General features: G+C 41.4%; 1 protein-coding gene across 2 annotated transcripts in view; it reads left to right on the top strand.

Annotated features, from left to right (window-relative positions):
• Positions 1-532: 532 nt before the first annotated feature.
• Positions 533-16,384, top strand: part of LOC143292635 (calcium-dependent protein kinase C-like) — a 96,015-nt gene continuing 80,163 nt past the window's right edge. For both annotated transcript variants that reach the window (XM_076603108.1, XM_076603110.1), the window contains exons 1-2: positions 533-721; positions 1,000-1,031. In XM_076603108.1, coding sequence (XP_076459223.1) covers positions 573-721; positions 1,000-1,031 — 181 coding nt within the window. In that variant the 5' untranslated portion in view covers positions 533-572. The remainder of the gene's footprint in view (positions 722-999; positions 1,032-16,384) is intronic.

Here is a 16,384-nt window from a genome sequence, read left to right on the forward strand (position 1 = left end):
CTCATCAGCAGTGCAGGGTCTCCTCTGGTGTGTGGCCTCCTGGCGACCTAACATCGATGGTTCCCTGTGGACTGCCGACGCTGGAACTGCGACGGACGAACCCGGGTGTGGCTGTGTATGGGGGAATCTAAACGAGCGGCGTGGGAGTAATGTCACTGAAACGGTGCAGATGATGGGGCAGGAAAAAGAGAAAAAAAACTGAAGAAAAAAAACGACCGCGGAGAAACTTACTGCGGAGAGGGTAGGGGCCATGATCGGCTGCTTTCAATTTTTACGTTAAAAAAGTGGGGTGGGGAGAGGGGGAGCCGGATAATTTGTATCAGTTTGCTCAGTTGACCAAAGTGTTTATCGAAATGTTGTTTTTTTGTTTTTGTTTTGTTTTCTCTGCACGCGCGGTTCAGTTTGTACAGTGCCGCGCAACCATTCGGAAGGCTGGGCCAAGTTTGGGCGAAGTTTTTACCGTCAGGGAGACAGCCCAGATCGCACCACTCGCTTTCCTCGCAGTCCGCTTTTGCGCACGGCACGACACACAGCGCGCATCCCTTGCTTCACAATCTTCACTCCGTTGCAAGATGGCGGAACCGTCGAGTAGTATGTTTAAAGGTGTACAGCGTCAAGGAGCGTTAAGACAGAAAAATGTGCATATAGTGAAAAATCACCAGTTTATGCCACGCTTTTTCAAGCAGCCTACATTCTGTAGTCACTGCAAAGAATTTATTTGGTGAGTATCAGCAGTTTTGCTAGCAACTTTTATGTTGGTCTTGGAACACACACTTTCTAGATTCACAACATCGTAAGCTCTCATACCCATACTATTATGGTCACTGTTACAGTGTTGGCCGTTTCAGTCTGGCTTTGTATTATAAAAACATAACAGAACAAGTGATCGCAAATGAGTAACATCGCATTTGACAGAGGAAAAAATTGCATACATGTATGAAAAACAAAACAAAAACATGTTGATCGTTATTTTCTATCATTCTTTTTTCTTATTTACAGGGGATTCGGGAAGCAAGGCTTTCAGTGCCAAGGTAAGTTCTGCTGTTGGCTAACTTGCATGTGTGTTGTCTGCTAGGCCTATGTGTTGGCCAAAGATACTGGATAGCAGCAGTCGTGTTGGAACATTACTGCGGATTGACTGTGGGCTGCGGGGAGGCAGGCCGCTGTTTATCTTGACGACTTAGCAAAGTTAGATTACTTCGCGATCAGCTTGTGGAAGTTTTTGTTTGTTTACCGCCCGCCGCATTGGTGCATCGATCTTGTCAGTGACATGCCTTCGCGCTGTCTTCTTTACGGAGTTTCACTTTCACCATTATTTTTACTTTTTCTTTTTCACTCTTTGTTACCCTTTCTATTTCGGTGCATGGCTGTTATATACGAGTTAGGCAGCTTGGCTGTTATATACGAGTTAGGCAGCAGCGGTCAGTATTGGATATTACCACGGTCTGTATAACTGAAGTTAGACAACTTTCGGTTGTTTCACGAACAACATGGTTCTAGTCTTTTTTCCGTAGGCCCTACCAGTTGTAAGCACTGGACAGAATGGAGATGCGCTTAGCCATAGTACTTGTGTGTGGCTTTTACAGATTTAATTACAGCTGTATAATTATAATGTAGTATTTTCTAACTTGCGCTTTTTGAACTTGAAACATCCACAGTTATGCCTAGGTTTGCCATTTTCACTGACAGCTCATCACACACACACCACACACACACACACACACACAATTATATATATATATATATATATATATATATATATATATACATATATACGGTGTTATATATATATATATATATATATATATATATATATATACACATATATATGGACTAGATTTTTTCAGGCCCTCAATTTTACAGTTTATTGATTAAGTGCTGCCTTTCCTCTGTGCTTGTTTAAATTACTTTTCTGTTAGTCGTTTTAAACCCATAAAAAAAACAACTAAAAAACTAGGGATGAAACAACAGCAAATTTTGTTTTTATTTATATCTGTCATCTTGTTAAAAGCCCCCCAACCCAACCAAAGAAAGAAGAAGAAGAAAACAACAAAAAAAACCTTTGGATGAAATGATAACAAAGTCAAAGTGCTTCATTCTCTTTCTGTTCAGTTTTTGTGTTGTGTTAAGTGGCAGAAGATCTGTAGGGGTCAAAGTGAGTGGCATTACTTTCATTTTCGATCTGTGTTGTACATTATTTTCTGATTTTGTTCCCTCATGGTCAATACAGTTGTACACACTAGGTCAACCATTAAAAAAAAAAAAAAAAAAAAAAAAATCCCTTCACTCCTTAATTGCAGTCAGCACTTTCCACTTTGCTTTGTTTTTGTTCTGAATTGCGTGTACATTGTCTGATAATGTCATTATGGTATCCATTCTCTTTTCACACATGAATGCAGAATAATTTAGCAATAGTAGCATGTTTGAATCAGCTCTTTGTCCTTGGGTTCTCATGGAACCTGACTATACTACACATCTTACTGTATGTATATATATACTGTCTCTGTCGCTGTCTCTCTCACTCCCTCTCTCTCAATGTTTGTGTTAGGTATGCATGTAATTGTAAACTTTCTTTTAGAGTTATGTAGTGCTTTAGTTGCTCTCACATTGTAAACTTATTCCTGTTTGTACAAGCAATGCAACATGTTATTTTCCTCTGATGTACTCTGCATTATTCTAACAAATGTATATGTGTGTCTGTGTTTATCTTAAAGCAATATGGCAGTATTACTGTTATATATTAGTTGTCCAGTGTACTATCCCCAAATGTTACCTTTTGACAGTTTTAGTATCAGGAGAATACCAACACCAGTGTCCCTTTCATGCTACCTTTCAGTTTTATTGTTTTGACATTGTGAATAGCAAAACCATCATCCCTGAAAATGCAGACTAAATAATAAATACAATACCCTTTTCATGTGAATTAATGCTCTCTCTCTCTCTCTCTCTCTCTCTCTCGACCTATGCAGGTAATGACAATAAAATATCAAAGCGTCAAAGCGTCTCTCTCTCTCTCTTTCTCTCTCTCTCTTAGAGTAGTACATGCCCATTAACAACAGTTTCAGTTTCTCAAGGAGGCGTCAGACAAATCCATATATGCTAATCCACATCTGCTAGGCAGATGCCTGACCAGCAGCATAACCCAATGCACTTAGTCAGGCCTTGAGTGCATATTATATATGTTTGTGTACCTATCAGTATCAGAGCGGATTTCTTCTACAGAATTTTGCCAGGGGACAACACTTGGGTTCTTTTTCAGCTCACCAAGTGTATGCTGCACATGGGACCTCAGTTTATCATCTCATCTGAATGGGTTTCATCTGATGGTCATTTTGATTTTCCAGTCAAACTTGGAGAAAGGGCGAGAGCAAGATTCGAACCCAGACCCTCACAGACTCTGTATTGGCAGATAAGCATCTTATCCACTCTGCCACCATTGAACAACATACATTCACAAACACAATGTTTGATTACCATATTTCTTCCATTCATAATGATCCTACAAAGTTACGCACTGTCTGTGTTTGGAAAAATGCAACATTCGCATGGTAGTAAACATAATGTAAGTTTTCACTGAGACACAGTCTGGCATCTGTACACTGCATGAATGGTACATAATCTGCAATACCCATGAAAAAAACGTATTGGTATTCGCTGTGAATAAGAAATTCTTTTGAGTAATTTGTGTCTTACTTGACAACATATAAATCAGAAAACCCAAGAAACAAAAGAAAAAAAAAGGAACACTGATACTGGGAGAAATAACCAGAATAAATGTAAAATTCTGGTCAGAAATGCCATCAGACAACAAAAATGAACAACAAAGCAAACAGCCATAAAGTGTGGAAGATGAAAGGAGACATACAGGAAAGAACAGGAATAGATGGCAAGAATAACCAGAATAAATAGGCTGAATGTGAATTTTAGGCAGGAATGCCATCACGCACAAAAAGGAAGAGCAAAAATAAGCAGCCACAGTGGGAGAAGAAACAAGAGACTCCAGGAAAACAACAGGAATTGATGGCAAGAGGAGAGTGGATGTTTGTGAAGCCAGTGAACATTAATTTTTGTCATGGAGCCACTCAATCAAAACTGGGCTGTAAAAGGACACAGTCAACAGCCAGAGTGCTGGGGCTGTAAGAGTGCACCACCAACAACAGAAAGCCAAACAAAAGTTTGTTTGTTTTTTTATTTTTGTGTTGATTTGTTTGATTTTATACATGACTTTTTGTTGTTGAGGGAATAAAGGAATATTACATGTAGGGATGTTTATGTCAACTGAAAACTACCACTCAAGAAAAGTAGCAAAGTGATTCAAATGATCTCAAAGGATGGAATTTTTTTTATACTTGTATCACAAATCACTATAAATCAGCAAACCACAGATGTAGAGTTATATAATTTATAACTGTATTCACAGATAAGTCCATAGGAGGGGCAGTGGGTAGTAAAAGTAGGAGGAAGGACATATAGGTGGGAAGAGGGGGTGGTGTGATGAGGAATACAAGGAACTCGTTCAATTAAGTGAGATGGAGTGGGGTGGAGGTAGGGGAAAGGGGGGAGGGGGGTAGCAAAAACACACACACATACACACATTCACTCACTCACTCACTCACTCATACATTAAATGAAGAGTTGTGATGCTTTAAAAGGCTGAATTATTTTAAACAATATGCATCTCTTTTTTTTTTTGTATTTGATATACTTATAAATCCCACTGTACCCACCTCTCTCAGCTGTCCTGCACCCATTCATATCATACCTCAACCCCACTCCTTTCTGGTACCTGCAAAGGTGTGTCACTCCTGCATCCCCTGACATGCACCTTACCATCTTAACCACCTTGCACACACACACACACACACACACACACACACACACACACACACACACACACATTCACTCACTCGCTCACTCACTCACTCACTCTTAACCACCTTACACAAACACTCTCTCTCTCTCTTTCTGTCTCTCTCTCTCTCTTTCTCTCTTTCATAAAGTGAAGAGCTGTGATGCTTCAAAAAAAGGCTAAATGATCAAGGCACACATGTGTGCTCAACACTGTCCTGATTGAAACTACCAGTACCGCACCCATTCACATCACACCCCAACCCCACTCACTCCTGGCACCTGTAACAGGTCTGTCCCACCCTGCTGCCCCTGACATGTACCTTAGCCTCCTGCACCTAATTACCCCACACAGAGATCCACACACACTACACACAGCACAGGTGGAAGGGGTCAGCTAGGTGGAACTGTAATGGAGAGGCTTGGTGCTGATTGCTGCAGCAGATGTAGTATCATTGTCTGTGAAGTGTAGCGTCTATGTAGCATCCATATCTGTGTAGCGTCTATGTCTGTGTATTGTATTGTACATAGTCCTTGTCTATAATTCATCACTGCACTCTGAGTCTCTGGACCATGGTTTGGATGTTTGCCATTCCCTGTTCTTAGTGCCTGGTTGGCTAGACATTGCCAGGTCCTGGAGTTTGGGTCCAGTTCTTGTGTGTGTGTGTGTGTGTGTGTGTGTGTATCTTCCTCAGTATTTAGCTGAGACTGCAGGGAATGGGTGCATGCATGCAGCAGTTCTGTGCTGTCCAGACAGTTGGTGTTGATGTTTAGTATCTTTTTCTCTGTGTGTGTGTGTGTGTGTGTGTGTGTGTGTGTGTGTGTGTGTGTGCAGGCACACTCTTGCAGTTGTGTAATCTCTGTGTGTATGTGTGTGGGTGGGTGGGTGTGTATGTGTGTTGGTGTGCACCGCCACACATACTCGTTAACTCTGTGTGAACATGTGCATACATGTGTGTATTTGTATACATGTCTTCATCATTGTGTGTAGGTGTGTGTGTGTGTGTGTGTGTGTGTGTGTGTTTGCATGCATATGTATGTTTGTTGGTTTATGTGCATGCATACGGCTTATAAACGCACTTGTATACATGTATATTTTTACATTTAAGTCTATGTAGACCTCATTTTAAATACATTGTTCGTAAAAAAAAAAAAGAAAAAAAAAGTACAACATGAAAACAATTTTATTCAAGTAACAACGCCAGATAGCACAAGTGCATAACAGATGGCCAGTGCAACACTGATGCCGAAAGCTTGAAATAGGTGATGAATCAATAAACAAGAGAAACAGAGCACAAATATCATGGGGTTTCTGCAGGCAGCTGTCACGGTGTTCAGATATTTGGTTGCATAATATGTCTGTATTATGAAAACCCATAGGTGAAACAACACACCATCTGTGTGGACCAGCATACACCATTCCTCTAATTATTTTGTTTTTGCCTTCCGGAAAGTTTTTGCTAGAAATTTTCTCTTTGCTATAGCTGTCTTTGTTTCTGCCTTTTTTTCTTCCGTCGCTGATGTCTGCTTTATTCTGGAAAGTTTTTGCTAGAAATTTTCTCTTTGCTATAGCTGTCTTTGTTTCTGCCTTTTTTTCTTCCGTCGCTGATGTCTGCTTTATTCTGGAAAGTTTTTACTAGAAATTTTCTCTTTGCTATAGCTCTCTTTGTTTCTGCCTTTTTTTTCTTCCGTCGCTGATGTCTGCTTTATTCTGGAAAGTTTTTGCTAGAAATTTTCTCTTTGCTATAGCTCTCTTTGTTTCTGCCTTTTTTCCTTCCGTCGCTGATGTCTGCTTTATTCTGGAAAGTTTTTACTAGAAATTTTCTCTTTGCTATAGCTCTCTTTGTTTCTGCCTTTTTTTTCTTCCGTCGCTGATGCCTTATTCTGGAAAGTTTTTGCTGGAAATTTTCTCTTTGCTATAGCTCTCTTTGTTTCTGCCTCTTTTTTTTCTTCTGTCACTGATGCCTGCTTTTTCCTGCCACTCCAGTCCATTCCTCTTTCTTTTTTCCAGCAAGCCTTGACACTTCTAATGTTCTATCTCATTTCCACAGCATATGATGTTCTACCTGTGCTGTTTTGCTTTAGCGATTAGGTCCTGGTATTGCTTACACTGGATTTAGCACTAGCTCTTCATTCTGCTGTGTTATTTTGCCAGAATTATGGCCTTTGTGTGTGTGGGTGTGGGTGTGTGTGGGTGTGTGTTAGAATTTTATATATATGTATATATATATTTTTTTAAACCCTTTTCTCCTGATTAAAGATTTATTTTAGTTTATTCTGTTTTATTTATTCGTAATCTGGAGATATACATGGAAGGGTTGACATCCTCAACACAGCCCTGTCTTACTGAGTTGCCTTGAAATAATATATCATGACCTGTTTTGCAGACAGTCCCCCCAAACCCCCCACAGATATGACAGATGTTTTGTTTAATACAATTGAATTTTTTGTTTTTACATACTTGGACAGTTCTTCTATGACCCTGTACAGTCAGCTGGACTAGTATCAGCAGCAATGTCAAATCTAATTGCCAGTTTTTAAAGTATCAGGTTGTGAAAACTGTCAGATCATACTACATCTGTCTGTATATTGGATCCAAAATAACTTTTTATATTTTCTCTGGTAGAAAAATTATAAGGGTGGTGAAGTCTGTTCTACATAAGTTACATCTAGGCAAGTAGAAAAGAACAGTTTAGAATTAAAAAAAAAAAAAAAAAAAAAACACACAGCAGTAGTGAAGTCAAAGCAATTCAGCCTGATAAAAACTTCACCATTCCTATTTTATTAAGCACACACACACACACACACACACACACACACACACACACACAATTGCTTGCACAATAGTGTGTGCGTGTTTGCACATTTATCAGTGTGTGTGTTTGTACACATGCTGTTTGATTTTTTCCAGAAGCAAATTTTGCACTCTCAGCAAAGAGTTGGTAATGGTGTCCTGAATAATTGTGAAAAATCTCTCGGTGTGGGGTGAACGTACACACTTGAAGTTGAATGTACGTGTGTGTGTTGTGTGTGTGTGTCTCTGTGTGTGTGTGTGTGTGTGTGTGTGTGTGTGTGTGTGTGTGTGTGGATTATGCTACAAACAGCCAGAGTAGCCAAACTGGAGGAAGATTGACTGTGAATGATTAGTCTACTTCAGACATCTCTGTCACTTTCAGTGCTGTTTCAAGGATGACTCCACTTCAGACTGTTTTATTATTTTCAGTAGAAAATCAAGGATCATTCCTTACATGATGAATATTTATGTTCTGCAGTTGTTGTATAAAACTAAAAGGGAATATCAGAGCCCAAGGGCCACACTCCATAGAAAGTTCCAGAAATCAGTTTTTTTTGGGGGGATGAACATGATAGTTATTGTTTTCCATAATTTGCAAATGATCTTTCCATATCCTTGGTTCAGTTAGACCAAACGTTTTTTTCCCCTGCCACTCTTGAGTATTGAGAAAAAAGCATCATTATTAATCAGTTACACAATCAGTCACACAATATAGCTGTTCATTTCCAATTGATTTTTTTAATATCCTTTTCCAGCTTCTGAGATAAGGATTAACGGTAAAGTGTTCACTTGTGTGGAGCCTAATAATGGCGGTAATTTTGTATACACTGAGCCTAATTAATCTTGATTGTATTCAGATTCTCACTGTCATTTTTCATTCATTTGTTCAGTTATTTTCTTTCATTTTATGTGTAGTAATCCATTTATTTATCTCACTTCAGAAATTTTGTAATTTTCCCAGAAATTTATTAATATTATATAATATGTTTGTAATCTTCCCCTGTAACTTGCATTTTTTATGTGAAGAACAATAGAACAGCTGTTTTTATTTTTCTTTTAAACTGATATTGTTTGAAATCAGGAAAATTGGAGCCCTCAGGAACCATTTTGTCGATCATGGATAAGATGGGAATGGATAGAATTTGCATAATAAAAGAAGTATTTATACAAGTCCTGAATAAAATCATTTTCTTTGGACCTTAATGTCCCCAGCTTGTCAATGGCTTGGCTCCTATCTGTATTGCAGTACCCCCCAACCCCTCTCCGCCCTCCCCCTCCTCCTCCTTTATGTTGAACCTTGTGGCGAAGAGATCCACATGTGGTTTGTGCCAATGGTCCCAGATCGGCTGAAGTGTTGAGTGTGACAGGGTCCACTCCGTCTGAAGCACTGTGTGGGATCTGCTGAGGTAATCTGCTAGAATGTTGAGCTTGCCTGGGACATGTCGTGCTGTCAGGTGGATGTTGTGCTCCTGACACCAGAGGAGGACTGTCTCCGCATGCAGGGACAGCTGGTAGTAGAAGGCCTGGGTCATAATTGTTTTCCTCTACATTTGGGAGAAAGGCATATTGACGAGGACGGATGCGTCCCACAAAGCACAACGAACCGTCCATTAGCCACAGGGGTGTACCTTTCTGCCCACTCATACCAGCACGGCAGATGCCGCATTCAAGCACATCAGTTCACCCCATCACCTTGCTTGAACACAAATCCAGCATCAACGTCTCAAACAATTGGCGTTTGAAAGCACTTTCTGCACTTAGTCTTCCCTGCCCGATCCTTTCGGCCTCTACACACAACCACTGCTGTGGTTACAGATGGCCATTCCTCCTCAAGCACTGTCTTTCCAATGAGACACTTCCAGAGGTTTCTAGCCTAGGCAGGCTATCCCATCATGGAGCCCCAGCCTTCAGTCAAGGGCCTGTCAGAGGATGACTTTGTTGTCACTTCGGAAGCAAGCACCATGTCTTTCTGACACACGGTTGCACCACAAGACCCCGTCAACTCTTTCCGGCTTCCTTACATTGCAACATAATCTGCATGGTGAACACCTTCGTCCCTGAAGCACACAGCAGCTGTTTCCTGATTTACCCATGCTGATTGGTGTCCTCCTAGGAACAGTATATGATAATCAGTCGAGTACGACAGTCTCCATCAGAACAGCAGAGGAGGCACCTGCTGTCCAGTCTATTCGGGCTGGAATTCGATTATACAATTTATAGTAGAGAGTGTTTTGCCCAAGTTGCATCCCCGGTCCCTCAATCAAGAGGGCCTTAGGACTCATCATTGGGAAGGTTCCCAAAGGCTACTTAGGCCTAAGGCTACAGCACTAAGTCCCAGTGCAATTTGACTTCTAGTCTGAGAGACATAGTCATTCATGAAAGACTAAGCTGCAAATGATTTCCCTTTGCAATTAAGAAACCACTGATAATACAGCTCTCACCTTGCAGTTGGCCATACTAAAAACGTATGTCAGATCAGTGCCTTGATGTCAATAGCCAGTACAACACATCTTGAGCCACTTACCTCCCTGCCCCGCCCCGCTCCATCCCAGACTCAGTGCGCAGCACACACAGCCAGAGGCCTGTCATGGATCCGGTCCCCTTTCTCACTAAAGAACCTTCAGCAAAAATTTTCCCCATGGAAACCCTCTTCCATTTGGGAATTCCACCACTGAATGAGACTCAGTGACCTGTGGGCACATGAAATGCACTTCCACAGCCTGATCCAACCCAGCCATTGACTGCCGACAACTTTCTGCAGGTTACTCCAACAGGCCACACTCAGGCAGAGAAGCCACCAAGCCTTCCGTATGCCCCTTCGTGATGGTACCTACCTGGGCAATTACACAACCCTGTCCCAGAGACACCAGGGACATCAAGTCTTTTGTTGCCAAATGTCTGCCATCCTATGCATAGGCAACATACCAGTGCTGTCATTTTTTGACAACGTCAAAAAAGGGGGGGGGAGTGCCCATCGCCTGTCAGCTCGCATGGAGGAGCTCCACAGATCTGGCTGTCATGCCTGAGACAGGCCCAACACGGTGACCTACCTCTGTCTCGTGCCACAGTTTCCTTCAAACACAAAAACCACTTCCACTATCGGCCCACATCCGTTGTGGAATCGTCAGATCAAACCACATGCGCACCTCCTTGCATTGATGCTCATCCGCGCTCATCCGCTCAGCTGTGGTCCACAGACCTCCCCCACAATACAGCTGTGGACCTCTGTCTTCTTTACCCGCACTAATGTCCTTAGGCGACACAGTACACTCTACTTTCGTCAAATTCTACTCGAGGGACACCTATCGCCTTAGGGATAATGGCTCATCGACTTCTACCAGAGAGATGTCGCACGCCTGCGGGTTGATGGCGCAAGAGCCATCGCTTCTGTGGTAGCTGCACAACAGACCATCACAGCTCACAGACAGTAGAACAGGCGAGCCCTCCACCTTGTCGCGCTATTCTGCACTAGTTGGGTCACGGTTAAGTATGTGTAATTAAAAGGAAATTTTCTATCTAAAATTACGTTTAAATAACATACTTACCGTGACCCAAATTTAAGACCCTCCCGTCCTCCCCGCTTCCTGGTCTTCCTGCTTGCTGCGCTGGTGATGGCATATTGCCGTCAAAAGAGGGCGATAACCAGCGGGACAAAGGGGAGGTTACCTACTTCCAGGAGGTTATCGGCCGTAGTTTCGTCTGCTCCGCATGGGCGGATAGTTTGCACAGGACAGGAATGTCAGACCCATGCCGGAGTCTGCACTAGTTGGGTCACGGTAAGTATGTTATTTAAACATAATTTTAGATAGAAAATTTCCTTTTTGGCCTCAAAGTGCAAAGTGTAGCTAGTTTGTAATAATATATATTTGTATTGTGCTGAATCACACAATATAACTGTTCATTTCCAATTGATTTTTTTAATATCCTTTTCCAGCTTCTGAGATAAGGATTAACGGTAAACTGATCACTTGTGTGGAGCCTAATAATGGCGGTAATTTTGTATACACTGAGCCTAATTAATCTTGATTGTATTGAGATTCTCACTGTCATTTTTCGTTCGTTTGTTCAGTTATTTTCTTTCATTTTTATGTGTATAAATAAAAATGTGTTTTGGCCTCAAAGTGCAGAGTGTAGCTAGTTTTTTTGTTTTTTTTTTTGGTTTTTTTTTTGCTGCCCCATCATCTGCACCGTTTCAGTGGCATTACTCCCACGCCGCTCATTTAGATTCCCCCATACACAGCCACACCCGGGTTCGTCCGTCGCAGTTCCAGCATCGGCAATCCACAGGGAACCATCGATGTTAGGTCGCCAGAAAGGCCACACACCAGAGGAGACCCTGCACTGCTGCTGAGGCACTTCGGTGGTGTTCAGTGGTGCCTGTTCTGTTTTAACGTACTAAGGACACCACCTACTAAACCCCCTACTAACGACAATAATGGCTTCGTCGCGGAGCCAGACTGAGTGAGTGTCCCTCCCAGAGTGGAGACTACCACCATGTACCTCAAACAACAGCCCCCCATGAATCTGCCGACTCTGACGACATTGACAGGACTCACCCCAAGCACGGAAGTGGAGGGGTATCGAAACTGAGGTCACCATGAGAGCAGGGCATGAAAGGCCACAGACTTTGAGACTATTTTGTTTATATTGATGACGATGAAAGAGCAGGAGGATGACGATGATGATGATGATGTTGCTATGGAGGTCCATTTTGGTTTGGGACTGCGTGACAAGGCTGTACTCTAGGCTTCCTGTCATAATGATATCCCGGTGTTAACCAGGCCCGAGAGATACAGACACTTGCAGTGTTGGTCAGGCAATTAGAGCAACACACCCAAAGATGCATCCTTGAAGTGGATGACACTCGACTGTGTGGTCCCAGTCTCCCCCTTTAAGCCCATAGCACACTCAATTCTGGGTAGGAGCCAGCCACGGGCCGAAAAACCCACCTCTGCTGGGATTCGAACCCGCGTCTTCCCAGCCGTCAGTTCGCGACGCTAACCACTTCGCCACGGCGGCTGGTGGGTGTAGCTAGTTTGTAATAATATATATTTGTATTGTGCTGAATCATGTGCAGTAATAAATCAAAGTGTTTTCACACCGTTATTTACACACACATGGAGAACTCAACAAAGGAATGGAAGGCAAAACTAATGGATATAATATACAGAAAGAAGTATAGAGAAATGATAGGCAGAGAAAAAGGAGGGTGGGTACGGAGGAGCCAGTGTGGAAAAAGGCTGGTTTGAAGGCCTGACTTGAAAGAGCTGAGTGCACCCCAGGTGTGTTAAAGGGGAAAAAGGGAAAGGGGGAGATTGTTCCATCAGACACTTGCCCTCAGCTATAACTATAAGGTGAAGGGTGCAGAAATTTACCCCATTGAGGAGATTGGAGGAGTCGCGTATATCATATATGCTACATCATGTTTATTGAAAGTGCCTTGAAATTGAGCGGATGAAACTACTGTATACAGAATGTCAAGTGTTGGGGAGCCGGTTAATTTGTTACATGTTTTGTTAAAGTGCTATGAAGTGGATTTAACAAGTTCTGTATTTTAGAATGTCTAGTAATGATGACTAATTGTTTTTTAATGTTTTCTTTAAGTGCCATGAAATTGAGTGGATTTAACAACTGTTTAAGAATGTCTGGTGTTTGGTTAGTTGATTGAAATGTTTTCAAAATGTGATGCACTTTATAGTTGTTTCGTTTCTCTCTCTCTCTCTCTCTGTGTCTTTTTCACACACGTGTGTGTACACACACATACACACTCACACAGATGCACATACACACACACGCGCACGCACACACGCACACACACACACACACACACACATGAACAAACACACAAAAAATAGATGCATGTCCGGCAGCATGGAGATGTCAATGTGCGAGTGAAAACGGTAATTTCAATCCTTTCATGCAGTGGATTCATATCCGCTGTGTCTGTGACTAGGGTTTGGCTTTTGGAAGGCAGAGCCTAATCCTCTCCTTCCGCCGTTTTAACCACAATCTTCCTTAATCGAAGTCAGGTGCCCATTCACACCAGGGTGGAGTGAGGACAAATGGGAGGGAAGTGCCTTTCCCAAGGGCACAACACCATGTTAAAATTGGGCCTCAAACTGATCACTGATAGGCACCGATGGGAGGTGAAAACATACAGGGAACTTACTTTCCTCTAAAGACATGATGGGCATCAGCCTGGGCAATTTTCTCCACCACCCACCCCGTCCCCAACATAATCTGTCGACATAACATGCTCCATTTTTAAAGGGTTATATAGTGTATAGAGTCAGGTTTCAGAGTTTGTGATAACACACGTTGCACTTAATTTAAATGTCACGCTTTATGAACTTATGAACTTAGTTTTTCATCTTCTGTGTCACACAGACATGTAGAGGAATTAATTGGCCGGGTGACAAGTTCCAGAAATATGAGCAATTCGTTTTGCAGTGGCGAAATGAAGTGAATGCGGCATGAAAGTGGATCTTCAGACCATTTGCTTTGCAAAAACCCAAAGTGGTTCCTCTTTCACTGGAAAAGCATGTGGAGGGAATTTCTGTCTGTGAATGTTGATTTCATTATTATAGCTGTGGTTTTTGTGATATCACTGTCTCTTCTTTAGGTGTCATGCTGTGTGTGTGTGTGTGTGTGTGTGTGTGTGTGTGTGTGTGTGGTTTTTTGCTGTGCATTGTTGTGTCACGTTGCATTTTTAAAGAAGGTTCTGAAAGCATTCCATTAATTTTTGGATTATAGTTACAGAGATTCTGTTGATACTGGATTGCAGAATAATTGTGAGTGTGTGTGCGTGCATGCCCATATATGCATGTGTGTGTGTGAAAAACTTAAGTGTGTGTGTGTTAGAAACAAAACCTACATGTGTGTATGTGTGTGTCTGTGTCTTGTGTATTCTGGCTGACAAAAAAATTCCCAAATAATTCGGAGAAAGTTAATGTGTAGGGTTTTTTGATGTAATTGTCATTCTTGTCAGTTATCAGCTGCATCTTGGAGTCATATGCTGACAGAATTGAATAATCTGGTGGGAATATGTTGTGAAGAATAGCAAAGTCTGTGTTGCAGTACACACTTCACTTTCCCAAATGATGCTCCTTTTGTTTTGGTGCCGAGAACAGATTTTTGTGAAGTATAATTGATATAGCATTGAGCACTGTGCCAGCTTTTGCTGTACAAAAAGAAAAAAGAAATTTATGCCACTCATAGAAATCTCTTGGCGGTTGCCCATGTGTATAAAAAATAGAGGGTTTTTTTTATCATAAGGGAATATATATATATATATATATATATATATATATATATATATATATATATATACACATACACATTGTTTGTGCTGAGAGTTAAAGCATGTTTGCTTACCAGGCACATATATAACTGAAGTGGAAAATAGACTGTGTGTGCATGGACTTGTGTTTGGGTGGTGTGTGTGTTTCACAGTGTGTGTTGGCCACAGTGAGAGAGAGAGAGTGTGTGTGTGTATGTGTGCAATCCCTAAAAATATGATTTTATTATATTTTTATTCATTTATTTATCTATATGTTAAAATTTTCTAAAATAGGTTGTCAATGCCTGATCAGTGCATTGAGTTATAGGAAGGTAAGGCATCTGCGCTTTTTTTTTTCTTTTCTTTTTTTCCAGCAGATGTGGTGAAGTGTATAATATATATGGATATACCTGCATGCTCTGACACCTTGAAAGTGAAACTGTGTGTGGATGTGTGTGTGTATACGTGTGTGTGTGTGTACACTAATGTGTGTGTGTGTGTGTGTGTGTGTGTGTGTGTGTGTGTTTTACATGTGTGCACGCTTTTGTGTGCGTGTGTGTGTGTGTGTGTGTGTGTGTGTGTGTGTGTGTGTGTACATGCATCTACAGTTACACCATTTCATGTTGGTAAGAAAAAAAGAACAGAGCAACAAAGTTGATCCCAACAAAAGCATCTCAGAAGGAAAATAAGTGGTGTTGAAATGAAGAGACCTGTGTGTGTGTGTGTGCATGCACGTGCGCCGTGCATGCATGCATGCATGTGTGTGTGTGTGTGTGTGTGTGTGTGTGTGTGTGTGCAAGCCCTAAAAGTTTTTTGTTTTATTTATTCATTTATATGTGTGTGTGTGTGTGTGTGTGTGTGTATGCGTGTACTTGAGTGTGTATGACTGTGCATGTGTATGTGAACATGCATGTATGGGTATGGTCTTTTCGGCTTTTAACACCTTTTCATGTTGGCGAAACCAAAAAACAGCATTGACAGGACAGAGTGACAAAGTAGATGAGAACAACAGAACAACAGTTATGAGTCGAAGTTGATATGTTTTGGCTATGGAGTTTTTGTTTTGTTTTGTTTTTTTGGTTTGTGTGTGTGTGTGTGTTGTATTTTTTTTTCTTAGATATGTATTTTTTTTTAAAGCATAAAAATGTTTCTTTCTTTCTTTGCTTTTTAACTGAAACCACAGAAAGACAGTGTGTGATGCTGAAATGAAGATTTGGATCGTTAGTTTGGACAGTGCTGTAGCATCTTAGAATTGTGGCCATTCCTGAAATCTTCGACACTCCTTGACATGAGTAGGTTATCAAGTGGGGTTGTTGATAACGCACAAATACCAATAAGATATGTGTTTCCTGGTGCTGTGAAAATGACAAGGATGCACTGCATGTTGATCAAGCAGGTCCGTGGGACGTTCTTAGCATTTCTGGAAAGCAGCACATGAAAAGATTGAAAATAGAGATGGGAGC

Source organism: Babylonia areolata, chromosome 18 (genome assembly GCF_041734735.1).
Source record: "Babylonia areolata isolate BAREFJ2019XMU chromosome 18, ASM4173473v1, whole genome shotgun sequence".
Classification (NCBI taxonomy): Eukaryota; Metazoa; Mollusca; class Gastropoda; order Neogastropoda; family Buccinidae; genus Babylonia; species Babylonia areolata.